The sequence below is a fragment of the Lampris incognitus genome, chromosome 15, assembly GCF_029633865.1.
Source record: "Lampris incognitus isolate fLamInc1 chromosome 15, fLamInc1.hap2, whole genome shotgun sequence".
Taxonomy (NCBI): Eukaryota; Metazoa; Chordata; class Actinopteri; order Lampriformes; family Lampridae; genus Lampris; species Lampris incognitus.
The window spans coordinates 42,433,976-42,461,601 of NC_079225.1; the positions used below are offsets into that span (position 1 = coordinate 42,433,976).

Sequence of the window (27,626 nt, forward strand, 5' to 3'; positions counted from 1 at the left end):
AATGACGCATGTGCACCTGGCCGTCCACATGATGTAAAAGAAAACTCACTGGACAAGGCCTACTTCGTCCACTGATCCAAGGTTCAGTTCTGATGCTCACGTGCTCATTGCAGGAGCTTTTGGCGCTGGACAGGGGTCATCACGGGCACTCTGACCGGTCTGCAGCTACACAGTCCCATACGCAGCAAGCTGCGATGCACTGTGTTCTGACACCTGTCTGTCATACCCAGCATCAACTTCTTCAGCAGTTTGAGCTACAGTAGCTCTTCTGTGGGTTCAGACTGGAGGCTACTAGCCTTCACTCGCCACATGCGTCAATGAGCTTCTTCCTATCAGTTTAGACTACAGCTGTAAAGAATTTCATATACTCTCCTTCATAGCGTCTGTGAGAAGACGACGCTTGTTTCTACCCTGATGGGAGTGGTCTCAATGCCCCCATCCACAGGGCACCAGGGTCACTCATACGGCTGTCCCGAATACGGTTTTGTTGGGACTCCAGTGCATCAGTAGTAATCAACAGCGAATATTTGAAGCTGAACATGACAGGGAGGAGTCAGCCAGACATTTCTCCGTTCTCGGCGGAGATGGACAGCACAGCGCTCCAACACGTGTCTTTTGATTTAATTAATGCTGTTAATCATTAAGGATTCTGTTATTCTACAGTGTTGTTTGTGTTGATATTTGTTAATAAAAAAAACATTTTCAAAAGGTCTGGCGTGTTTTAAGCGCTCATTATAATAGGCTCCGAAGCTGAAACAGCGCCTGACAAAGCGTTGTGAACCAGAAGGGCAGAACCGGCACACTAGCGGCAACAAATTTAAGATTTGAGATTTATATTTATAAGATTTATATTTATTTATAATTTCTTAATTGTCATTTCTCAGTACTCGCATAGGTGGGAATGAAATGTGTCCTCTGCATGCAACCCTTCTTATAGTACACTCAAAGCAGTGGGCGGGGCCAACTCCAGTTCAACATTCCTATACACTAGAAGTGGGAGGGGCCAACTCCAGTTCCACATTCCTATACACTAGGAGCAGTGGGAGGGGCCAACTCCAGTTCCACATTCCTATACACTAGGAGCAGTGGGAGGGGCCAACTCCAGTTCAACATTCCTATACACTAGGAGCAGTGGGCGGGGCCAACTCCAGTTCAACATTCCTATACACTAGGAGCAGTGGGAGGGGCCAACTCCAGTTCCACATTCCTATACACTAGGAGCAGTGGGAGGGGCCAACTCCAGTTCCACATTCCTATACACTAGGAGCAGTGGGCGGGGCCAACTCCAGTTCAACATTCCTATACACTAGGAGCAGTGGGAGGGGCCAACTCCAGTTCAACATTCCTATACACTAGGAGCAGTGGGAGGGGCCAACTCCAGTTCAACATTCCTATACACTAGGAGCAGTGGGCGGGGCCAACTCCAGTTCAACATTCCTATACACTAGGAGCAGTGGGCGGGGCCAACTCCAGTTCAACATTCCTATACACTAGGAGCAGTGGGCGGGGCCAACTCCAGTTCAACATTCCTATACACTAGCAGCAGTGGGCGGGGCCAACTCCATTTCCACATTCCTATACACATTACATTACATTACATTACAGTCATGTAGCCGACACTTTTACCCAAAGCGATTTACAGTAAGTGCATCGTTTAACATAGGAAATCAGGAGAGCTACTAGTCATCAGAGGTCATAAGTGCATCTAAACAAGCATCTAAGAGCAAAACCAGTGCTAAAGTAAAAGCGCGAGAAGGAGATTTTTTTCTTTTTTTTTTTTACTGAGTGAATACAATAAGTGCTACGAGCAAGTAACAGGGTAGTAGTTCTTGAAGAGGTGAGATGATTCTCACTTGTTAGAAAGAATTTTTCTGGACCATCGAACACATGAACATTTTGTGTCAAAATTCTATTCTGAGTTACAAAATCTGAACTTGGATAGACTTGCACCATTAAGAACATCTTGGAGTACACTACTTAAGGTAGAAATAGATAAAGAAACGTGGGGAGAAATTCTGCTATTGCCTTCCAGAATATCAATATGCAACAGATATAGGGAGATGCAATCTAATAATTTACATAATGTCTACATATCTCCATATGTTTATAGTAAGTATACAACAGGAGCCTCTCAAAATTGTCCTAAATGCAAAAAAATGACTGGAACCAGACTGCATTGTCTTTGGGAGTGTAAAAAAATTCAATTACTCTGGAAGTCAGTATGTAGAGAAATAAGTATGGTGGTAGGGCAACAACTGCTACCCAGCCCACTTTTATGCTTAACTAGGAAGCATACCAGATTCTTTGGAGGTACACAAAGAAACAGTTCAATTTCTCTTAATGGTGGCTAGAAAGGCTATAATGACAAACTGGGTTGGGGATGAGTCTCCTGCTGTTCAATTGTGGAAATCTCTGATATCTGATGTTGGTGGGAGAATTCTTCTTTTTGTAAAAAAAAAAAAAAAAATGGGAGCAACCACTGAATCTCTTGGGAATGAAGTGCAGCTTGGCATGAAGATAATTGACTGAGCCGGGGGATTGTTTTGTTTATTTACACTAGGAGCAGTGGGCGGGGCCAACTCCAGTTCCACATTCCTATACAGTAGCAGCAGTGGGCGGGGCCAATTCCATTTCCACAGTCCTATAAACTAGCAGCAGTGGGCGGGGCCAACTCCAGTTCCACATTCCTATACAGTAGCAGCAGTGGGCGGGGCCAACTCCATTTCCACAGTCCTATACACTAGCAGCAGTGGGCGGGGTCAACTCCAGTTCCACATTTCGTCAGCAATTAGCCTAAATCTATAATGTTTTATAACCTGAAGCCAACAGGAGTCAGAGATATCTAACACGCTTATTTTTGTTACAACAACAATACTTTTCATGAGATCGCCGTAACAGCAGGCCTAACAGGGGTGGCCGGGTGGCGTGGCAGTCTATTCCGTTGCCTACCAACAAGGGGATCTTCGGTTCGAATCCCCATGTTACCTCCGGCTTGGTCGGGCATCCCTACAGACACAATTGGCTGTGTGTATGGGTGGGAAACTGGATGTGAGCATGTGTCCTGGCTGCTGCAGTAGTGCCTCCTCTGGTTGGTCGCGGCACCTGTTCAGGGGGGAGGGGCGTGGTCCTCCCACGCGCTACGTCCCCCTGGTGAAACTCCTCACTGTCAGGTGAAAAGAAGCGGCTGGTGACTCCACATGTATCGGAGGAGGCATGTGGTAGTCTGCAGCCCTCCCCGGATCGGCAGAGGGGATGGAGCAGCGACCGGGACGGCTCGGAAGAGTGGGGTAATTGGCCAAGTACAATTGGGGAGGAAAACGGGGGAAATCTCCCCCCCCCAAAAAAAACAACAGTAGGTCTAACAGTGTAATACTCTGACATTGTTCTGACAAAGAAATCCCAAATCACTCAGAAATACAATTATAATTTTTACCAATTACCGACACAGTAAAGAATGAAAATAAATGAATGAACTGTGATAGCTAGACCAAGGTAGTGCATTTATAATAACAGCAGCACTGCTGAGGTCTTCAGTATTTTGTCTTCCCTTTAACAGCCAACGTGAACTGAAGCGTGATGTCACTGCCGTGAGAGAGAGGGGTGTCACATGCCCAAGCTGAGATGACACTGGCAGCATGGTGGCCCAGTGGTTAGCGCTGTCACCTCACAGCAAGTGGGTCCTGGGTTCGAACCCAGGGGTTGTCCAACCTTGGGGGTCATCCCAGGTCATCCTCTGTGTGGAGTTTGCATGTCCTCCCAGTGTCTGCGGTGGGTTTTCTCCGGGTGCTCCGGTTTCCCCCACCATCAGAAAGACATGCATGTTAGGGTTAATACTCCTGTCTGCGCCCCTGAGCAAGGCACAGCAAGAAGAACAGGAGTTGGTCCCCGGGTGCTGCACGGCAGCTGCCCACTGCTCCTAGCTACACAGCTAGGATGGGTTAAATGCAGAGAGTAATTTCCCCATGGGGATCAATAAAGTATCTCAAAATCCAACATAAATAAATAAATAATATAGATAGATAGATAGATAGATAGATAGATAGATAGATAGATAGATAGATAGATAGATAGATAGATAGATAGATAGATAGATAGATAGATAGATAGATAGATAGATAGATGTGTATTTCCACATTTAAAAGTGCAATTAAAAAGTATAAATATAGTACAAGAATGTGTTGACAAAATGTATTTTGCAGTTCGCCTTTACTGATAGCCTACATTTAGCAGGGGAAAAAAAAGAAGAATATCTGACTCTCAAAATTGAAAACCGAATACGTGCCCAACAAACGAATATCCGGACAGCCGAATATTCGGGTCCAGCCCTGACCAATGAATGGTTTGATGAGCATGAAATTGATGTAAATCATATGCTAACCCAAGAACATCTATGGGAGATTTTGGACTGACGTGTTAGACAGCGCTCCCCACCACCTTCATCAAACCACCAGATGTGGGAATATCTTTTGGAAGAATGGCGTCCACCCCTCCAGTAGAGTTCAGAGACTAGTAGAATGTATGACAAGGAGCACTGAAGCTGTTCTGGAGGCTCGTGGTGGCCCAACACCTTACTAAAACACTATGTTTTTTTGTTCTTTCATTTGACACCCGTTTGTATATCTGGTGTCACTGGTTAGAAATCCTGATTGTAGCAGAAAAAGAAATCTAAATCATGAACACTCTGCCGCTGTACCTGTTGAGAACGTCCTGACAGGTGAGCTCCCTGAAGAGGTGCACACGTCCAGCCATCTGCAGAAGTCTCTCCTTGGAACTGAAGTATTCTGGGAACCTGTTTCGCGCTATCTCCACTAACCTGCAAATACACAGACCAGGGATGCAGCTGAAGACCTAGCACATGAAAAAAAAACTTTCACATTATTTTATAGTTAAGCACGATTTTAGTAACTAATAACAACAAGAATTCTGGTAATAATAGAACATTTACTTTATGGTTCTTTACCAGGGGAGCCCCGCTGTAGTCTAACATTAAAAGATATGCAAGTAAAATGTGAAAACACACGATAGGATCATTACATCATTTTGGGAATCAAAAAAAAAAAATCAAGACCACTCCTGATGAATAATCGCACTGACCATGATATCTAGCAAAATAATGGGAATTTTCATGTTGGTTCACTATGTGCAATCCTCTAATGCCTTGACATTCATCTATAAGCACATCTCTACAGGCAACAAAACACGTTACGATATGAAGGAAGAAAAACTGAAGGGTGAAGTTATGCAATTCATTCATCTCATCTCATCTCATCATCAGCCACTGCTCCGGGGTCGGGTCGCGGTGGCAGCAAGCTAAGTAGGGCACTCTAGACGTCCCTCTCCCCAGCAACGCCCTCCAGCTCCTCCTGGGGGATCCCAAGGCGTTCCCAGGCCAGATTGGACATGCAGTCCCTCCAGCGAGTTCTGGGTCTACCTCGGGGTCTCCCCCCAGTTGGCCGTGCTCGGTAAACCTCCAAAGGAAGGCGCCCAGGGGGCATCCTGATCAGATGCCCGAACCACCTCAACTGGCTCCTTCAGACACGAAGGAGCAGCGGCTGTACTCCGAGCTCGAAGTTATGCAATATTTTGGTTTTGTTTTCATGATTATTATGTGACATCAAGCAGAATCTAAACTACTAGTGGTTGTTACTTTCTATGTTTGACTGTTATTCTATGGCTAAAATGAAAATTGAATGTCCCTTAACTTATTTAAAATTCACGAATTATTACTTGAGATTTGTTTGATTAAAATATTTGATATTGAGATTTTTTCTTTTTTAAAATTGTTTTTATCCGTGAGTACGCAAGTAAGATAGTATGTGATGGACCTTAAGAAAATCAAATGATTGATATCCATCCATCCATTATCCAAGCCGCTTATCCCAATCGGGGTCGCGGGGATGCTGGAGCCTATCCCAGCAGTCATTGGGCGGCAGGCGGGGGACACACCCTGGACAGGCCGCCAGACCATCACAGGGCCCACACACACACACACACACACACACACACACACACACACACACACACACACACACACACACACACACAAATTCATACCAAGGGACAATTTAGTATGGGCTAGTCATCAAACCTACATGACACCATGCCGATGGATTGATATGATTATTCAAAACTTTCCAGACATTGAAACAGTAGTTTTAAAACCCTACCATGTTTCCAGGTATTCTGTGTTTTTTCCAAATAGTTTCAAGTTTGTTTTTCATGCCTATAAAAAAAAAACAGTAATATATGTCTCACTTCTGCATACGTTGTTTTCTCATTTTCTGTATCACTATTTCCTGTAACATATCACTGCATTCAAAACTAAAAACTAGGCTAAAGCTGTTGGACGCATGCTGTTACCTCTCTGCTGAGAAAGCAGACTCGGTGTCGATGTAGATCACAGCCTTGTCCAGGCCGCCCATGCTCTTAGGCAGAGTGGCCAGTACACTCAGCATCATGCACAACTGGCTCTTCCCACATCCAGACGGCCCCGTCACCTAAAAACACAGAGATTTAGCTACATTTCACTTAACATCACGTCACTTTCAACCCAGCCATAAAAAAAAACGCTGAATTATCTTTTGGCTAGTTTAAGCTGATGCCTTTGGACAACTATGTTGATTCGAACAAATGTTGTCTTTGACTGTTAACAACTGTGTTGCTTTTCAGTGCCTGACCTTTGTTAGTAACAACACATTAGAAGAAAGCCACTTTCTTTTGTTATTGTATTCTTACAACAAGTGTGCTCTCTGCATTTAACCCATCCTATTGTATAGGAGCAGTGGGCAGCTGCAGCGCCCGGGGACCAACTCCAGCTCATTGCCTTGCTCAGGGGCACAGACAGGCGTATTAACCCTAACGTGCATGTCTTTTTGATGGCGGGAGGAAACCGGGGCACCCGGGGGAAACCCACACAGACACAGGGAGAACATGCAAACTCCACACAGGAAGGACCTGGGACGGCCTGGGGTTCAAACCCAGGACTTTCTTGCTGTGAGGCAACAACGCTAAACACTGGGCCACCCTGCCACCCAACATAAGTTGTCCCTTTGCAATATACACAAATGTTTTCAGCCCACACCATATTTCTACACCATGTGCAAACAAACAAGAAACATTAAGGCAAAGACGCTTAGCCTCTAGGATTCATAAGTGTCAATCATGGTGTGTTGAAAAGCACTCTAAACCACAGTATGTGTCCACACTTTGAGAAATGCATGTGCTACAAGTGATATATCCTTTAAGGCTGTACCTCTGTGATTGTCCCACAGAGTAGACCTCCACGAAGTAGTTTATCAACAGCAGGCAGTGACGTGGAAAAATACAATTCGGCGTTTCTCCTCCACAGCTCCAAGGCCTTAAGACAACAGCAGAGGTCAAGGATGACAGAGAATAAGAAAGGGCATTTTATTTGGTTGTGTCCGACACCGATATGTATGCTGATATGTAGTATGTATAAATGTCTGCTGAAATAGTGAACGTGGCAGGTGGAGGAAATAGTTTTGTTTTTTTGTGCGCTGGCCCAGACAAACCGTGGTCATTAAAGGCGCGATTCTTCCGCTCACTGACTTCAGCAACAGCAAGGCCTCCTGATAATTCAGCCCCACCATCCACATGACTTCCAGCGGTGTGAGGGACAGCAGATCCTGGATGAAAAAGAGAGCACAGAATGATGTTGAAGCAAATCATATAGAAGTGCACATAGCTATGATTTTCTACTACGCAAGACACTTCCATGTACATGAAACGAATCACATTCCCGTGCCGGCTTAACTCGCCTTTGTTTTAGTTTAGACCAGTCTTACTCCTCTTTCCATTGTATTTTCTCCAGTGTATAAACTTGTGCACTTCCATCTTTAGGTCAGTGTAGTCTACTCAAGACTGACCTGCTCCATTTGTGTACGCTCTACTCCTTACATGCATCAGGGTGGCAAACTGTTTGTGGGGATTTTGGTGGAATCTTTTTTTTTAACATTTCAATGGTCAATAGCATAATGGGGTACACTAACGTACACGCCATAAGTGTAGCAAAAGGAGGAGGTTGTCAATGTCAGAATAGGAGCGCCATGCTATACTATTTTGCAAACCATCAGTTTATTGGTGCAGCTTTCAGTACAAGACCTTCATCAGAACATGTGGGACATAGAAAAAAGAAGACAATACCGAAAGCTCAACCAAAAAACTGGTGTGCTGCCCAACGGTGATGCATAGAGCTCCTGCTCCCACATTGACAGGGGAAAGCTGCACTCCGCTTCACTTTTGCAGGGGAATTTGGACACCACAGCGCCCTAATGAAGCTAGGCTTTCAGAATAGAAAGAAAGCCGCGTTACTTTCTCATTGTACAGGTTGCAGTGAAATGCGTCCTCTGCATTGAACCCATCCTACTGTATGTATAGGAGCAGTGGGCCCCTGCAGCGGCCCGGGGACCAACTCCGGTTCTTCTCTCCACTGCCTTGCTCAAGGGCACGGGCAGGAGTATTAACCCCCTAACACGCATGTCTTTTTGATGGTGGCAGGAAGCCGGAGCACCCGGATGAGAGCCACGCAGACCCCCCCACCCAGAATCCACCTGCTGTTCGCACCCAGGACCTTCGCGCTGTGATGCACCAGCGCCGACTAACCACTGGGGACACCGAGCCCGCAAATAAACAGAGAAAATGAAAATAAATGGCGGTGGCTCCTACGTCAGAGTTGCCTACACAAAACTTTGTTAAGCGGTTCGGATACTGGCTGGATGGACACACACACAGCCGTATCTTTCCCGAACCTAAACGGAGTTGGAGGCTAAACGTTGCTCACGTCAATCACTCAGCCATAATTAGCCTTGTCCGAGGGGGGGGGGGGAGACGCCGGAACAGCTAAACCCCGGCGTTATTTGACCAAAACAAGAGCACTCTACCTTACAACTCTCTACGTGATGGCGCTTGAGTCGTTCGCATAGTTCCAGCGACACACCCGCTCTTATAAGTTTTTTACTCGCCATAAGAGGCACGCAAGTCACAATACGACCGCAATAAATGAAATAATTAGGAAATATCAAGGAGAGACGGGCCGCCGTTGAGCTCCGCGCGTCTTCCACAACGCAACTCTTGCTACCAGTGGCTGACTTTGTTCCGCGGTCGGCGACGTCATGACCCGCCCTACTCTGCGTCTGATTGGCTGGCGCTCGTCGCCTCCGTTTGATTGGATTGGTTGGATTTAGGGCAAGCTTGTCACGGTAAGCCAATCAGACGCAGAATAGGGCGGTTGTAGTTTTTGTTTGTTTTGCCGTGATGCATTATGGGCAATGTAGTTAAGTCAAGCCAAATTCGACTCACGCCGTAAATCATAAGAGGCGGATATATTTTTCTGTTAACTTTTTTTTTTCCTTTCCGGATGAAAACGTGTTCGTGCGGGTCTGGAAAACCTGTTTTTTTTTTTAAGGAAAAAACACGCGTTTTAGATTAGGAGCTAAATCTTCTACCTTGTTTAATCATTATTCTGTCAAACGATAACAGAGCTGAAATTCATCGCGATCACGTCTAGCGTAAACTCCGTTTGTGCGTGCGCGCGCGCGCGCGCGTGCGTCAGCGGCCGCTGAGCGGAGATTCCCATATAAGGATGCGGTGACTGGGAGAGACAGGCGAACTCGAAACTAGCGCGTTCTCCTAAATTCCCCAAGAAGAAGATAAAGGATGAAGGTAATCCAGCACATAACCTGGGAAAACACTGTACGTTAGAGACGGTAGAAACAGAAGCTCGCTCGAGCTCATTAAGGGTCTTTAAGTGTTTATTGATGCTATTGTAGCAAATTCGGGGGGCAACCGCAGGAGCTGCCGCGGCCGGGAGGCGAACCCCTGTCGCCCGCACCGCAGGAGGCATCGCTAACCGCTCGACTAAAGGGTCAGACCCGCCGGCCAGCGTGTCTTCTTATCCATGCACGTTACACCATTTTATGGTTTTGTTAGAATTCTCATTAGCTCTGTTTTGGGACCCAGGGGCGAGTCTAGGATCAGAGCTTTAGGGGTGCTGAGCACCCAGAGTGCTGGCCGGCCAGGCAAGATAAATTTGGGGGGTGGATCAAACCATTTTCGAAGCATGGGGGGTGCTGTATTTTTGTTGTTAAAATATTACGTTTAAACCATATACTGGATATGGTTTTGACATTTCGTCAGCTTATTAAACATGGGCATACAGTAAAAAATAAAAAATAAAAAATCTCTTCAATTTTAGGGGTGCTGGGGTTCAATTTAGGGGTGCTGCAGCACCCCCCAAAAATGGGCTAGAAACGCCTATGGTAGAACCACACAAAAAAAAACTAAAAAAAATTCTAAAAAAACATGTGTATTTTAAGCGGTATGATGCACAAATGGGTTCATCATGTCTACGGCTGCTGGCTGAAATAGAAATGACACACAGACAGACGGGCTGCGGAGTATCAGCGCTGCTGTGTCTGTCCCAACAAACTGACAACAGCCGACAACAGATGAGCACAGTTTGGTATTAAACCAAACCCAAAGACAGATTTATTTAACCTTTATTTAACCAGCACGTCCACTTGAGAATCAGGATCTCTTTTGCTTGGGAGACCAGACCAAGACGGCAGAATCAAAAATAGAACAAATAAATCCATTGTACACAATTAAAAAAAAAAAACATGGGCTACAATAAAAACACAAACTTAAAACCATAATGTCGAGGTAGATACCAGAGCGAGAGATGGCCAGGAAGACAACAGTCTATAAATGGCAATAGCAAGAGTCAGTGGAGGTTGCTGCGTTATCTTTAACAAATGCTTTAAACTCAGACAGTGGGAGAAGATACCAGGAATGAGTCACAGGTAAAGCCAAGCATTCAGATCGTAAATACATAAAACTTTATTGTCTCGTCTTATCCAGTTGCATGGGGGGAGAAAACAGTCCTCTGTCTGTGCACAAACTATAAAAAAAGTATGAAAATGCAACTGTCACAAAGCATCGGGTGGGGAAATGGCAAGAAATGAAAATGTGCACAGTAGTGAACTGGCAGCCTCACACAGGCCGGAGGAGTGGCAGTGGTGATAGGAAAGCTCTGGAAAAGGTCATGGGAGAAAGTAACGTCCCCATGGAGACACTGGCTGTCCGTCTGTCTTGGCCAAGAAGGCGGACAGTCATTTGTTTTTGTTTGGTTTTGAATTAGTTTGGATATACGTGTTCTTGTAGTTTTTGGATGTGCTTTTGTCTTTGTGTTGCACTGTTGTGCGCTGGGGGAAATGGCATTTCGTTTCATTTCATGTACGCAAGTGCGTGAAGTGAAATGACAAAGTGCTCCTGATCCCTGATTCCTGAGAGCCAGTCTCAGGAGTTTATGTTAACATCAGTGGATTCCCACGTCTCCGCAGAGCTCCACGGCTGTGGAAGTCAAAGGCAGTTTCCATCTTTGTTCAATGTGTTTACATGTGTTTATGTTCTGCAACACACACTTGTTAGCCATGGGGATTTCATGGAAAGTTGTTTGTGTTGGAGGGAACTCAAATTTTGAAGGCAGCCTGAGTTATTATGACAAGCTACTCTGTCGAACCTCAATCCTCTTCTTCATCCCACTTGTCAGAGGCCACATTTCTGACTGGTTTTCAATGATGATACTCCATGATAGGGAGGAACACTGGTCTGAACGGGGAGTCAGTTCCAGAGGCCATCTATGATGATGATGACTCTGCACTTATCCTTCTCGGTGACTTCAACGTCCACACTGACAAGCTAGGACCTCTTCTCTCTTTCCTCTCCTCCTTTGACCTTCCCCTCTCACCCTCTCCTCCTACCCAAAAGGCCAGCAACCAGCTGGACTGTATCTTTCCCAGACACTGTCCTATTTCCAATCTCTCTGTTACTCCCCTCTAGCTCTCTCACCACTAGTTCATGTCCTATTCTCTCTCCCTCTCTTCACCCCCCTCAGCCCCTTTCCCTCTCCCCACATGGTTTCCACCCATAGACACCTCCGCTCTCTGTCCACTACTGATCTTTCTTCATCTGTTACCTCTATCCTCCCTACACCTGAATCTTTCTCTCTCCTAACCCCTGACACTGCTACTGATCTTCTTCTCTCTACCCTCCCCTCTTCTCTGGACAACCTCTGTCCCCTCACCTCCAGGCCTGCACGCCCAACTCCACCTGCCCCTTTGCTGTCCAACTACGTACTGACAGACAGAGCCTAAGAGTGGCAAAGTGCAAATGGAGAAAAGGCAAACTCTCAGAGGACCTTCTCAACTTCCAATCTCTTCTTTCCACTTCCTCTCCCTCCCTTTCTGCTGCTAAGGCTGCCTTCTGTCATTCTAAAATCCTATCCTCTGCTCTAATCCTAAGAAACTCTTTGAAACCTTCTCTACACTTCTTCAACCCCCACCTCCTCCTCCTACTTCCTCCCTTCTCCCTGATGACTTCACTAACTTCTTTGACAAGAAGGTAAACGACATCAGATCTTCATTTTCTCACCACCCGGTTAGTGCTGCTTGCACTATTCCACCCTCTGCACCTTCCCTCATCTCTTCACGTCCCACCCTATCCCATCTCACTCTCCTTTCCCCCGACGAGGTCCTCAATCTCATCACATCCAGTTGCCCCACCACATGCTCCCTTGACCTGGTCCCCTCTCCTCTTCTTCAGTCTATAGCACCTGAACTCCTTCCCTTTCTAACCCGCCTCATCAACACCTCCATCCAGGCAGGACGCTTTCCATCTGCCTTCAAGACTGCTAGAGTCACCCCCCCTTCTCAAGAAACCATCACTTAACCCCTCTGACGTCAAAAACTACAGACCGGTTTCCCATCTACCCTATCTGTCCAAAACTTTCGAACATGCTGTCTTTAACCAACTTTCTTTGTACCTCCACCAGAAGAACCTCCTGGACCCCAACCAGTCTGGGTTCAAAGTGAGGCACTCGACAGAGATGGCCCTCCTTGCAGTGACAGAATCACTGCACTCTGCGAGAGCAAACTCTCTCTCCTCTGTCCTGATACCCCTGGACCTGTCAGCTGCGTTTGACACAGTGAACCACCAGATCCTCCTCTCTACCCTCGAGGGGCTGGGTGTCACAGGCTCTGCACTCTCTTGCATCCTACCTGACGGGTCGCTCCCACCAGGTGACATGGAGGGGATCTGTGTCGGAGCCTCACAGACTGACTACAGGCGTTCCACAGGGTTCGGTTCTGGGTCCTCTCCTTTTGTCCCTGTACACGACATCCCTGGGTTCTGTTATTCACTCGCATGACTTCTATTACCATTGTTATGCCGATGACACCCAGCTGATCTTGTCCTTTCCTCCCTCTGACACACAAGTAGAGACACGCATTGCTGCGTGCTTGACTAACATCTCGGAGTGGATGGCGACACACCACCTGAAGCTCAATCTGGACAAGACAGAGCTGATGTTCCTCCCGGGGAAAGGTTGCCCACACTGAGACCTGGCCATCAGGTCACTCATCTCATCTGGTAACACTGATGACTTTGCAAGCCTGGATGATTGCTCGTTGCAAGAGGTAGACAATAATAGATGTTAGGGGGAAGGAATTACAAATAACCATCAGGCTTTGCTTCTGACAAGTGACTGTCAGACAATGTTGAGAGCTTAATAAAATCCACTGTGTAAGAACATATTTGCACGTAGGAACGACTGATGAATGAGGCCCACTGACATTCATATCTGGCCATAAGAGAGTGATGAAGTGTTTGACATTTAACAGTCTCTCTCTCTCACACACACACACACACACACACACACACACACACACACACACACACACACACACACACACACACACACACACACACACACACAATTAAAGTCTATAAATTACCGAGGTCTAAGATCGTGTCTGTCAACCAGTTCACCTCAGTTCACCCCCGTCATAGACTCAGACACAACATTAGTTCATTAATATGCTGATTTTTACCAATAAGAGATGCTGGAACGCGGACAGATATCGATCAGGAGTCATTCCCAAGATGACCTGGGCAATGAAAAGTGTATTTTATATCAGGATATGTGTTTCCATTTCATCCATTTTCACACTCTGTTTCTTAGTGTTTGTCATGAAGTCATTTTTCTCTTGTGAAATGATGAGCAGCTGCAGCATGTAACGTTATGTCAGCCTTTTCATGCGGGTAAATGGAATATTAAAATGGGAAAATACGAAGTAAAGAGCAGCACTTTGCTCCAAGCGAGCTGCTCAACAGGCTGCTGAGGCCCTCTCAACCCTAGCTTCAGAGGCATCCTGCGCTTTATGAGACGTGTTAGAGAACAGAATCCCTTTATTTTTGCAAAGGGAACGTCAGCATCGAGAGCCACGTCAGATTCCTGGTAAAACGGCACTGAACGTAGGCGTTACCCGGATCTGAATGCAGGGAATGCTGTGGATGGAGAGCATCACTTAACATTCCTGCTGCTGCCTGACGACCAGGAGGCCACACAAACAGAGGTGCGGGGGGTGGATGGATATCAGCATCACACAGTAACAGCTCTCATTTTCCAAAATAGAGACCCTTGTAGGAACCAGCAAGACAGAGGACGGATCTCTCCAGAGGGAACTGTGCTCTGACAAGTCTGCATGAATGTCAGACTTACATCTAGCTCACGAAAATAATAATTATACATATACCTTTATATATATATATATATATATATATATACCTTTATATATATATATATATACACACATACACACACCTTTATATATATATACCTTTATATATATACACCTTTATATATATACAACTTTATATACACCTTTATATACACCTTTATATACACCTTTATATATATATATATATATATACATATATATATATACATATACATATACATATATATATATACACACATATATATATATACATATATACATACACTCACCGGCCACTTTATTAGGCACACCTGTCCAACTGCTCGTTAATGCAAATTTCTAATCAGCCAATCACATGGCAGCAACTCAATGCATTTAGGCATGTAGACATGGTCAAGACGATCTGCTGCGGTTCAAACCGAGCATCAGAATGGGGAAGAAAGGTGATTTAAGTGACTTTGAACGTGGCATGGTTGTTGGTGCCAGACGGGCTGGTCTGAGTATTTCAGAAACTGCTGATCTACTGGGATTTTCACGCACAACCATCTCTAGGGTTTACAGAGAATGGTCCGAAAAAGAGAAAATATCCAGTGAGTGGCTGTTCTGTTGCCTTGTTGATGCCTTGTTGATGCCAGAGGTCAGAGGAGAATGGCCAGACTGGTTCGAGCTGATAGAAAGGCAACAGTAACTCAAATAACCACTCATTACAACCGAGGTATGCAGAAGAGCATCTCTGAACGCATAACACGTCGAACCTTGAGGCAGATGGGCTACAGCAGCAGAAGGCCACACCGGGTGCCACTCCTGTCAGCTAAGAACAGGAAACTGAGGCTACAATTCGCACAGGCTCACCAAAATTGGACAATAGAAGATTGGAAAAACGTTGCCTGGTCTGATGAGTCTTGATTTCTGCTGCGACATTCTGATGATAGGGTCAGAATTTGGCGTCAACAACATGAAAGCATGGATCCATCCTGCCTTGTATCAACGGTTCAGGCTGGTGGTGGTGGTGTAATGGTGTGGGGGATATTTTCTTGGCACACTTTGGGCCCCTTAGTACCAATTGAGCATCGTGTCAATGCCACAGCCTACCTGAGTATTGTTGCTGACCATGTCCATCCCTTTATGACCACAGCGTTCCCATCTTCTGATGGCTACTTCCAGCAGGATAACGCGCCACGTCATAAAGCTCGAATCATCTCAGACTGGTTTCTTGAACATGACAATGAGTTCACTGTACTCAAATGGCCTCCACAGTCACCAGATCTCAATCCAATAGAGCACCTTTGGGATGTGGTGGACCGGGAGATTCGCATCATGGATGTGCAGCCGACAAATCTGCAGCAACTGCGTGATGCTATCATGTCAATATGGACCAAACTCTCTGAGGAATGTTTCCAGTACCTTGTTGAATCTATGCCACGAAGGATTAAGGCAATTCTGAAGGCAAAAGGGGGTCCAACCCGGTACTAGCAAGGTGTACCTAATAAAGTGGCCAGTGAGTGTATATATACATATATACATATATATAGTATTAGCAAATGAAAATGTAATAGTATGATAGTACTATTCAATGGCATAATAGTAGAGTATGTTCTACTTTTCGGCATTATAGTATACTGAAGTGCAGTATACTATTGTATTTGTGAAGAATATTAGCATAGCATAAGTATGTTATGATTAACATGTGAGTAGTATAGTTTAAAATATATGAGCACTTTGGTACAAAAGTATAATAGTGCATATATAATTGATCAGTGTATAATTTACATATAAATTATATGTATATATTTTTTGCCGTGATGTATTTGCATCGTTTATAAGCATATTTATGTATCTGCTTCAAACTGGCTACTGCAAACGAAGTTCTTTCGGAAAAACAAAGTGGTTGTACTCTATTCTTTTTATCATATGATATTACGTTATGTCATACTGTTTTATTATCATTTTATTTTGCTATTCATTTTCATTGTATTAAGTGTTGCTCCCCTCTATTCTTATCATGATTTTTATTTTATTATTTTCTTTTACTACAGTCTGTGAAGCGGTTAGAGATCTGTCTCTGCAGATGAGACGCGCTACACAAACTTTATTATTATTATTATCATGATTATTATCACGTATTGAATTGTATGTATCGAATGAATGAATGAATTCTGTTTCATTGTATCCAGGCAGAGGGAGTCTCCCCGTCCAGTGCCTGAGGATTAACGGCGTCTCTCGACCCTTGGCTGTAGTATGGTAAAGGCATTACGTCACCGCACAGGAGGCGCTGGCGTTACGTCATTGGCGAAGGCGGGGCTATGTAAATCAGGGAGAGAAGGCAAAGGGGTGGATGCCGGTCTCACTTTGCACTACTGGAAGGTGTGTCAGTCTGTGACAAAGACCGTCAATGAACTGAAAGGAGGACGACACACACACACACACACACTCTCTCTCTCTCTCTCCCCCTCTCTCTCTCCCCCCCCCCCTCTCTCTCTCTCTGTCAGTGAGGTGAATACATGGAAGATGGCATCGAAGTGTCCTAGATGCGACAAGACGGTCTACTTCGGTAAGCGCACCTTGCTTCTCGTCATCACCGCCGTAATGGTGGACTGCATGTGGTCATTCGATCCAAACCTCTTTCTCCGGTTCTGTCTGGTTCCGAGGCTCGAGACTACTCTCCGCAATTTCATTGGTAACGGCGTTCATTCCTGACAGGTTTGTTTTTCATGCAGTCTGGACCAAACGAGGCCCAGTTAAGCCCACTTTACTCAGTCCAGTGTCAGCGTCGTAGTCCGGCTGCACATTCGTCATTTTTATCCTTGCATTTAAAGGACGCACCTTTTTTGGTGAAATGATGACGTAACTGGTGGACCACCTGCAGTCGCAGCAGAGCAGGTGCAGCCTGGGGGGTCGCAGGCAGGCAGGCAGGCAGGCAGGGTGGGGACGGGACGGGACTCTGCTATGTTTCCTATCTTTCAGCGCTCTTAAGCTTTTGACCGGCCAGGGGATCAGGTGCACGTGCACGCCGATGCTGACGGGAGTTTACTTTGCTTGCTCACATCCGAACCCCCCCCCCGCCCCGCCTCCCCATCATTACGGGGATACGATATCCTGTGTGGTCTTATTAGAGGGCGGCTTCCCCTCCATCTTACAGCCCCGCCCACCACGTGGAGGGGTGAACAACTCATCGATCACACGTGTCCGATAACGCGGATCGATGTGGTCCCTAACGCAGACGCGAGCAGAGTTTCAGCACCAATTAGCACGGACAGCTCCCAGGCAGGAGGCAACCCGCTGGAGCCATCCCTCCATCGCCTCCACCCGTCCGTTAAAACGTCTCCTCCTCCTTTATCAGACCTGCCAATCACCAGGTGTTCGTTTTGCAGCTGTGCTCTTACTGCGGAAGTGTCGCCTCGCCCTCGTTCAAGTCGAGGGTCTGTCAGCGTGCTGGGGGTCGTACGTTATTATCAGCGCCTCCCCTGTTTCCGTGTGTTGGATGACGTAGTTATGACGGTAAGTCCTCTGGGACTGAACGGCGATATCGCTCTCCCGAGCCGTCCCGGTCGCCGCTCCACCCCCTCCGCCAATCCGGGGAGGGGAGAGGCTGCAGACTACCACATGCCTCCTCCCATGCACGTCGAGTCGCCAGCTGCTTCTTTTCACCCAGGGGCGTAGTGTAGTGGGGGGGGGCTACCAGGGCCCGGGGGGGGGCTCGAGAAGCCTGGAATTAAAAGTTTGTTTTTTTTATTTCTATCTGATTAGTGTCATAACTTCAGTTAAAGTTGGCTCAATACGTCGGTTGATGGACTTCAAGAAAATAGTGGAGGCTCTCTGAGGCCCCCCTCACCCCTCTCTGAGGCCCCCCTCTCACCCCTTACAAAGGTGCAAAATGGTTTAGCCCGCCACTCACGAGCGTCTCTCAATGCAGCTCATCTAGTCCTGTCGCGAGAGACTGCGGATCCAGGCACGAGCACAGATCAGATCAGCGATGTTTCTCCAATCACTGCAAGATATCTAAGTTAGGTTAAGTTATTGTAAAGATATTTAAGTTAGGTTAAGGTTAGGTTAAGTTATTGTAAAGATATTTAAGTTAGGTTAAGTTATTGTAAAGATATTTAGGTTAAGTTAAGTTATTGTAAAGATATTTAGGGTAGGTTAAGTTATTGTAAAGATATTTAAGTAAAGTTAAGGTTAGGTTAGGTTAAGTTAAGTTATTGTAAAGATATTTAAGTTGGATTAAGTTTAGGTTAAGTTATTGTAAAGATATTTAAGTTAGGTTAAGGTTAGGTTAAGTTATTGTAAAGATATTTAAGTTAGGTTAAGGTTAGGTTAAGTTATTGTAAAGATATTTAAGTTAGGTTAAGTTATTGAAAAGATATTTAAGTTAGGTTAAGTTATTGTAAAGATATTTAAGTTAGGTTAAGTTATTGTAAAGATATTTAAATTAGGTTAAGTTATTGTAAAGATATTCAAGTTAGGTTAAGGTTAGGTTAAGTTATTGAAAAGATATTTAAGTTAGGTTAAGTTTAGGTTAAGTTGTTGTAAAGATATTTAAGTTAGGTTAAGGTTAGGTTAAGTTATTGAAAAGATATTTAAGTTAGGTTAAATTATTGTAAAGATATTTAGGTTAGGTTACGTTATTGTAAAGATATTTAAATTAGGTTAAGTTATTGTAAAGATATTTAAATTAGTTTAAATTATTGTAAAGATACTTAAGTTAGGTTAAGTTATTGAAAAGATATTTAGGTTAGGTTAAGTTATTGAAAAGATATTTAAGTTAGGTTAAGTTATTGAAAAGATATTTAAGTTAGGTTAAGTTATTGAAAATATATTTAAGTTAGGTTAAGTTATTGTAAAGATATTTAAATTAGGTTAAGTTATTGTAAAGATATTTAAGTTAGGTTAAGTTATTGAAAAGATATTTAAGTTAGGTTAAGTTATTGTAAATAATATACAGTATGCTAGAACTTTAAAAAAAGTAACACGTGAAACAAGAGCAAAGGGGCCCACAGGCGCTGCTAATGTACGGGGCCCAGAATTTTGTGCTACACCCCTGTTTGCACCTGACAGCGAGGAGTTTCGCCAGGGTGACGTAGCGCGTGGGAGGATCACGCTATTCCCCCCCAGTTCCCCCTCCCCCCTGAACAGGCGCCCCGACCGACCAGAGGAGGCGCTGGTGCAGCGACCAGGACACGCTCCCACATCCGGCTTCCCACCCGCAGACACGGCCAGCTGTGTCTGTAGAAACGCCCGGAAGTGTTTTCTGGGATGCGCCAGGGAATAGTCCCAGAGCTGCGCAGGGTTGTGCAGTGAAAAGTGTAAATATTCTGTAAGCAAATATCCAACGAGGATTCACCGCCTTAATGACTGACGTCGTTTTGTCGGTGTGGGCCGTCTGGGCTCAGGTTATTTGCAGGAGGGTTCTGTGGTTTACATTTACACTTCTCCTGGATCGCCACCTTGTCGTGGTGGAGAGGCTCGAGCTATGCCGTCCAGAGCTTGGCTCCTGGTAGGGTCCCCCAAGGGTGACGGGTCAGGGGGGAGGATCCAGATGGAGCGCGCAGGCGTCCTCCCATTATGCGGCTCCAGGATTGACCTCTACATCCACCTGAGGACCCAGAGGGAGGACGGTCATACTAGACCCATCTGACCCACCTGACATACTCTGACCCATCGTACATTAACTGATATAATCTGACCCATCATATATTAACTCGTATAATCTGACCCATCATATATTAACTCATATAATGTGACCCATCATATATTAACTCATATAATCTGATCAATTGTACATTAACTCATATAATCTGACCCATCATATATTAGCTGATATAATCTGACCCATCATATATTAATTGATATAATCTGACCCATCACATATTAATTGATATAATCTGACCCATCATATATTAATTGATATAATCTGACCCATCATACATTAACACATATAATCTGATCCATCATATATCAACTGATATAATGTGACCCATCATACATTAACTGATATAATCTGACCCATCATATATTAATTGATATAATGTGACCCATCATATATTAATTGATATAATCTGACCCATCATACATTAACTCATATAATCTGATCCATCATATATTAACTGATATAATCTGACCCATCGTACATTAACTGATATAATCTGATCCATCATATATTAACTGATATAATCTGACCCATCATACATTAACTCATATAATCTGATCCATCATACATTAACTGATATAATCTGACCCATCATATATTAATTGATATAATCTGATCCATCATATATTAATTGATATAATCTGATCCATCATACATTAACTCATATAATCTGATCCATTATACATTAACTCATATAATCTGACCCATCATATATTAACTGATATAATCTGACCCATCATACATTAACTCATATAATCTGATCCATCATACATTAACTGATATAATCTGACCCATCATATATTAACTCGTATAATCTGACCCATCGTACGTTAACTGATATAATCTGACCCATCATATATTAACTTGTATAATCTGACCCATCATATATTAACTCATATAATCGGACCCATCATATATTAACTCATATAATCTGACCCATCGTACATTAACTGATATAATCTGACCCATCATACATTAACTGATATAATCTGACCCATCATACATTAACACATATAATCTGATCCATCATACATTAACTGATATAATCTGACCCATCATATATTAACTCGTATAATCTGACCCATTGTACATTAACTCATATAATCTGATCCATCATATATTAACTCATATAATCTGATCCATCATTGATATAATCTGACCCATCGTACATTAACTCATATAATCTGATCCATCGTACATGAATTTATATAATCTGACCCATCATATATTAATTGATATAATCTGACCCATCATACATTAACTCATATAATCTGACCCATCATATATTAATTGATATAATCTGACCCATCGTTCATTAACTCGCTCTTCTGTCAACAAACACCGACAGGGCACACCGTGGAAGACCTCCCTCATCGTGTTCTGTTGCTCATATGGCAAAATATTTATAAAGCTGTTATTCAGACTTATTATGTATTGTCATGGACTGGCTGGTAGGCAACAGTGTAACTGTCTAATGACCCTTGATACGCATTACATCCCAGTTTTATACCTTCAGCACTGGAAACCTATAAAGAGCAGACATCATAAATCTGTCTCACTGAGTCTTAATTTTTTTATGTTTCCCGCTTTTTCTCCCCAATTGTACCTGGCCAGTCAACTCGCTCTCTGATCCGTCCTGGTCGCTGCTCCACCCCCTCTGCTGATCCGGGGAGGGCTGCAGACTACCATATGCCTCCTCCCATACATGTGGAGTCACCAGCCGCTTCTTTTCACCTGACAGTGAGGAGTTTCCCCAGGAGGGTGTAGCGCGTGGGGGGATCACGCTATCCCCCCCCCCGAAAAGGCACCCCTACCGACCAGAGGAGGCGCTAGTGCAACGACCAGGATACCCACATCTGGCTTCCCACCCGCAGACACGGCAAATTGTGTCTGTAGGGACACCCGACCAAGCCGGAGGCAACATGGGGATTCGAACCGGTGATCCCCGTGTTGTTGTGCAATGGAATAGACCGCTACGCTACCCGGACGCCCAACAGACTGTTTAATACTAAACTTCATGTCAATAGTTTATCAGGCGTCTTGACTTTTTATACTAGTTGACTGGTTAACATAGTCGCACATGGTGCGGGAGACCCGGGTTCGCGTCCCGGCTGCGGCAGTTCCCGGCTGCCCCCTGAATTTAGTTGACTGGTTAACATAGTCGCACATGGTGCGAGAGACCCGGGTTCGCGTCCCGGCTGCGGCAGTTCCCGGCTGCCCCCTGAGTTCGCTACACTGGGGCCTCCTGATGGAATGTGATTGGTCATTAGCTGCCATGGCTGCCGGTGGAGAACAAGCTGAGCGGTTGCAGTAAATGTTTAGCAGCGTAGTCCCGGCTGCTGGTCACTGTGCAGCCCGGCCCCCGTCCGTCTGCAGACGGGGCATCTGTAGACGTCACTGGGCTATCACAGAGTTGTGAGGCTGCATCAGGCGTCCCACTGCTGCCCTTCCTGTGTTTATCTCTAAAACGCTGTACAAGTCGCTGTTCTGCTGTCAGTCAGACGGGACGGTTTGGTCTGTTTTGGGGAACGTTTTCCTGATCCGTCTTCAACGAGAAACACCTGATGCTCTAAAATCTCCACTGAACCAAGTGGCTGTCTGGTTATTAGTTACAATGCAAACAGTTCCCCCCCCCTTTACGATTTATGCTGCCTTGTTGAAAAATACTAGCACAAATCGATAGCAGTCTAACCTTAGCCCTAGCCCTAACCTTGCTTAACCTTGTACAGTCGCTAAGTAGCATGTCTTGCTAGGTGGCACTCGAGCGTACGAGTCCCTATGGAGCGCACTGAGCAAAAGACTCTGAATAAACGGTGTTTCGCCTAAACTGTGTCCGCGTCTCCGTCCACACCCACGAGACTCTTGTCACAATGGTGGCCCATACGGGGACAGATGGGGCAACAGGAATCCTCGTCGGAGTGAGCCCTCCAACGAATCACTGACATCCAGGAGAGTCAGGCTCTTGTGAAGACGCAAGCCCTGCAGGAGCTGGCTGTTCAGCAGGCAGACGACCGGGCTGTCCTCAGCAGAGAACTGCTGACATCTGCCAGTGACCCTGAGGCTTTTCTGGACATCTTGGGAGAGCGCGGCATCGGCGTGTGGGTGGCTGGAGGAGGAAAGGGCTGAGCTTGCGCTGCCCTTGCTCACCGGGGAGGCACAAGTTGCTGCGCACAGCTTACCGGCATCCTCCCAGGAGGACTTCTTCGTGATAAGGTGAGCCATCCTGGACTAGGTGGGGCTCACACCAGAAGGATGTCGGCGCTGGTTCAGGATGATCGCCCTGGAGAATGCTGGCCGTCCCTTCATTCTCGCACAGCAGCTCCTAGACGCAGGGAGATGGTGGCTGCGACCAGGCCTGGAGGACATCAAGGACATCATCCAGCAAGGGGCACCGGGGCAGTTCATTGCATGTCTGCCCCCTGCGACCGTCGACTGGGTCCAGTGCCACCATCCTAAGGGCCTGGTCTGTCCTTCCAGACCCACAGGGGGCGCGTCGAAGGTCAGGCCAGGAGTGCTGGTGGCCGTGCGGGAAGCCAGGCCACTGGCAGAGGGACCGTCCGTTAATTGAGGTGGGCCAGGTGGTCCGGGTTCTTGGTTCATCAGCCCCCTGGCCTGGTCCCGAAGGGTGATACAGTGTGCCAGTATGTACGCAAGGGGGTATAACTCAGGCCACGCTGATCTCTCAAAGCTTGGTTCAGCCGAAAGTATTGGTAGAGGCATCATGGATGGAAATTCGGTGTGTGCATGGGGCTATTAACAAGTATCAAAACAAGGTATCGGGGGGGGGGGACATACAGTCCAGGCCACTGATAGTTCCTGCCTTTCACGGTCCCTTTTATTAGGCTCGGATTGGCCGAGGTTTGATCAGATGGTTAGGGAGACAGCGGGGCCGCGAGAGTGACAGCCAGAGCGGTGTGAGTGGTGCGTGGTACTAAATGGTGACGTGAGCTCATCCAGGTCTGAGGAGGGGAACTTGACAGAGGCTCCGGCGGTCCACCTAACGGAGGACGTCCCCATAGAGCAGACTCGGGATGACACACTGCACTTTGCCTTTGATCGTGTAATGACCATCGATGGTCAACAGGTGCACCCGCACGCCGCTCTCACTCCTCCATATTTTGCACTTATTAGAGACCACCGGTTATATCGAGTGAATCGTCAGTGGGGGTTGTGGTGTAGCCTCGAGAGGTTGTGTGGCTTGCGGGAGAGCTGGCGCCACAGGGAAGCTGATTAGGGATCAGCCTCAGGTCCCAAATAGCAAAAATTGCTGTGGCCCGGACCCGTCCCACACCCGACACTTTCATCCGGCCCACATACCGCGTGGAATGATGGCACTTGGGCGGTCCGCTCCTGTTTGCCAGATCTGGGCCAGAACCGAGCCATGGCGATACTGCATGTGCCACATACTTGCCAAAAGGTGGCCATATTTGTTTTGTGATATTTGGGCCATTTTCACCATTTACCACACGGGCTGCTTCAGGGTCACATCCAGATCACATGTTGCTGAGAGCACCGCATCTTTGCCAAAAAAGGCCCAATTTGATTTGGCACATTTGGGCCATATTTGCTGTTATACATGTGGGCCACTTCAGGCTCACATCCATTTTGTCAGGGCCAGAAGAAGACCATTAGTGGCCCACATCCGGATGCTGTCTGGGGTGTGTCAAACTCCTCTATATACCGCAGTGAAGCTGGACCCTGGACTGACTGACACGAGCAGTAGCAGAACACAGAGAGGAACCTTTCCATGCTCTGGACTCTGGAGGAAGAGAGCGCCACACCGACTCCAGCACCTGAGCGTACCGGCCCGTACGGAGCGTGCTGAGCAACCCACTCTGATTCAACTGTGTTCGCATCTCCATTGATCGACACCCGCCCACTGACAACACTCTTGTCTCTCACACACACCCTCAAGGCAGAGTGCCCACCATCTGCTGAGGTGACATGGACTCACAGTGACAGGGTCCATCTAAATAAATAGAACAGGGTATCTGGGTGTAGCAGGGCTGTGTGTGTGTGTGTGTGTGTTGTGATATTCTGAGAAAGGTCCAACAGAGGTCTCTGATAAACAGGTAATAGAGAGAGAGAGAGAGAGACTCTCTCTCACTCTGTCCATCGTGTCTGGAGGTGGACAATATTCTTTCCATTTGCCTCCAGTGGCTCAAGTGTTGACTATCTTCAGGGAGGGTCCTTCCATGTTCTACCATATTCGTCCTGCTGTAAATCTCTGTAGACGATTCTCTGGTTACCGCCGCCAGATGGCAGCCTGAAGGGGATATTGTATTTGGTGTTGATATCGTATTTGTGTGTCTGTGTGTCCGCGGCTAACCTCACATCCTACTGGGCCTATCGGTCCAATATGTTTCCTGCACAGTTATGATCAAGAACCTCTCATGGCTGCAGTGATTGAAAACCTTTGAAGGACGTTTGCTCCTGTTACCGCCGCTCCCTCTCTTCGTTCTCCCTCGATCGACCAGACCTGCGCTCTGTCACTGCCCGATCTGAGTCAGCTGTACGGGGTTGACTCAGATCGGGCAGCGGCCGTGTCAAAACATTATGAATTCGGGGTATGAGTCTTGAAAGTAAACGAGAAGTCGGTCATATTTCGCAAGGCAGCAAATCATTCACTGCTGATCTCAGCACAGGACAACGGGAGGGACACTGGATGAACCAGAAATAATAACCCCTCTCTCTTTATTTACATAATATTGTAGCGAATTCGGGGGGGGGGGGGGCAACGCAACCACAGGAACTGCCGCGGCCGGGACGCGAACCCGTATCGCAGGAGGCATCGCTAACCGCTAGACTAGAGGGTCAGGCCCGCGAGCCAGCGTGTCTTCTTATCTACGCACGTTACAAATGCAGCAAATTCGGGGGGCAGTCCGAGAGACCGTCGCCACAACCGGGACGCGAACCCGTATCTCCTGCACCGCAAGCGACAACGTTAACCAGCCGACTAAAGGGTCCAACCCGTTGGTCAAGGACCAACGTGCCTACTTATCCATGCACGTTACACAATATCAAAAAGGTGCTCGCGCGCGCATCTACGGTTAACTCAGCAACACGATCAAAAGTTATTAAAAGAATTTTGATCAGCCAAAAAAATGCAAAAGTTCTAGAGGACCAACTTCCTCTCGGTCGCAATCAAAACAGGAAGTGGGTTTGCCACCAAGTCCGAGCACCACAGTAGAGGAGGGTACACCTGGTGGGGATCTGCACGCTGCTGAGTGACCTCTTCTAGTTTTGACTGAATCCACCCCAGAGACGTGATTTATGAAGAGACCGGTCATAACGTTAAAACTATCCTACTGTGGTGGACACGTATTGGGGACAGAATTCAACCCAGGAACTAAGGGTTAAGTCATGGTTGCCCTGGCAGGTTAACGCAGGGTTACGTTATGGTTGTCCAGCCAGTTTTCTGGTTATTCTTGCCACCTCCGCTCAGTCGAGCTGTGGTTTGGTTGCTCTCTGATTTACCGTGGATTAAAGAAAGTTGCCTACACGGCTAAAGTGTGAACCTACGGTCTTCTCCGTTACTTCGGCTCTACACTGGTGACCCCGACGTCGGTTTTCGGATAAGTTTTCTGAAACCACACACATTATGGCTACGAACGCCGTTGCAATGAAACTGCCGGAGTTTTGGGAGTCTTCCGCGGCTACATGGTTCGCGCAGGCTGAGGCACAGTTCGCGCTCAGAGACATAACAGCAGACGAGACCAGGTACTACTACGTAGTGGCAGCGCTGGGGGGCGCTACGGCTTCCAGGATAAGCGGTTTCATAACCAACCCACCGGCCGATGGTAAATACGCCGCACTTAAACATCTCCTCCTTGAAACTTTTGAACTGTCAACAACGGAGAGAGCATGTCGCCTCTTCGCAATTCAGGGCTTGGGAGATGGCAAACCATCGGAGCTAATGAGCAGGATGTTAAACCTACTGGGTCAAGAAAAGCCATGTTTCCTGTTTAGGGAGCTGTTTCTGCGCAACATGCCGCCCCACGTCCAGACTGCGCTCGCTAACTCCACCATCACTGATCCCCGTGAGCTGGCAAAGGAGGCTGACCGATTCTTCGTCGCTACACAACGTTCCTCCCATGCCGGGGTGCTGGCTCCTACCTTCACTGGCCCCCCGCCGACATCGCGGGCGTGGCCCGACGGTGGCGCCACAGCGTCAGACCGCTACAAGCCCTCTGGACTCTGTATGTACCACGCTCGATTTGGTGCGAAAGCTAAACGGTGCCGTTCCCCCTGCAACTACAGGCCGACGGGAAACGAGAGGGCCAACACTCAGTAGTGGCCATGAGTGTTGGCGATACGAGCAGGCTACTCTTCATCCTCGACACCATCTCCGGTCGGCGATTTCTTTGTGACACGGGCGCACAGAGAAGCGTGCTCCCTGCTAC

At 46.5% G+C, this 27,626-nt stretch overlaps 2 protein-coding genes across 2 annotated transcripts in view; one reads left to right on the plus strand and one right to left on the minus strand.

The window, feature by feature from the left end:
* The window catches only part of rad51b (RAD51 paralog B), a 138,121-nt gene extending 129,049 nt beyond the window's left edge, over nt 1-9,072 (minus strand). The window contains exons 1-5 of the mRNA XM_056294354.1: nt 8,901-9,072; nt 7,533-7,646; nt 7,253-7,357; nt 6,361-6,497; nt 4,694-4,813 (exon numbers count right to left, since the gene is read on the minus strand). Of these exons, the coding sequence (XP_056150329.1) occupies nt 4,694-4,813; nt 6,361-6,497; nt 7,253-7,357; nt 7,533-7,646; nt 8,901-8,984 (560 nt within the window). The 5' untranslated portion in view covers nt 8,985-9,072. The remainder of the gene's footprint in view (nt 1-4,693; nt 4,814-6,360; nt 6,498-7,252; nt 7,358-7,532; nt 7,647-8,900) is intronic.
* Nucleotides 9,073-16,919: 7,847 nt separating this feature from the next.
* The window catches only part of crip2l (cysteine-rich protein 2-like), a 28,492-nt gene continuing 17,785 nt past the window's right edge, over nt 16,920-27,626 (plus strand). Inside the window, exons 1-2 of the mRNA XM_056294633.1 lie at nt 16,920-16,940; nt 17,066-17,127. Coding sequence (XP_056150608.1) covers nt 17,085-17,127 — 43 coding nt within the window. The 5' untranslated portion in view covers nt 16,920-16,940; nt 17,066-17,084. The remainder of the gene's footprint in view (nt 16,941-17,065; nt 17,128-27,626) is intronic.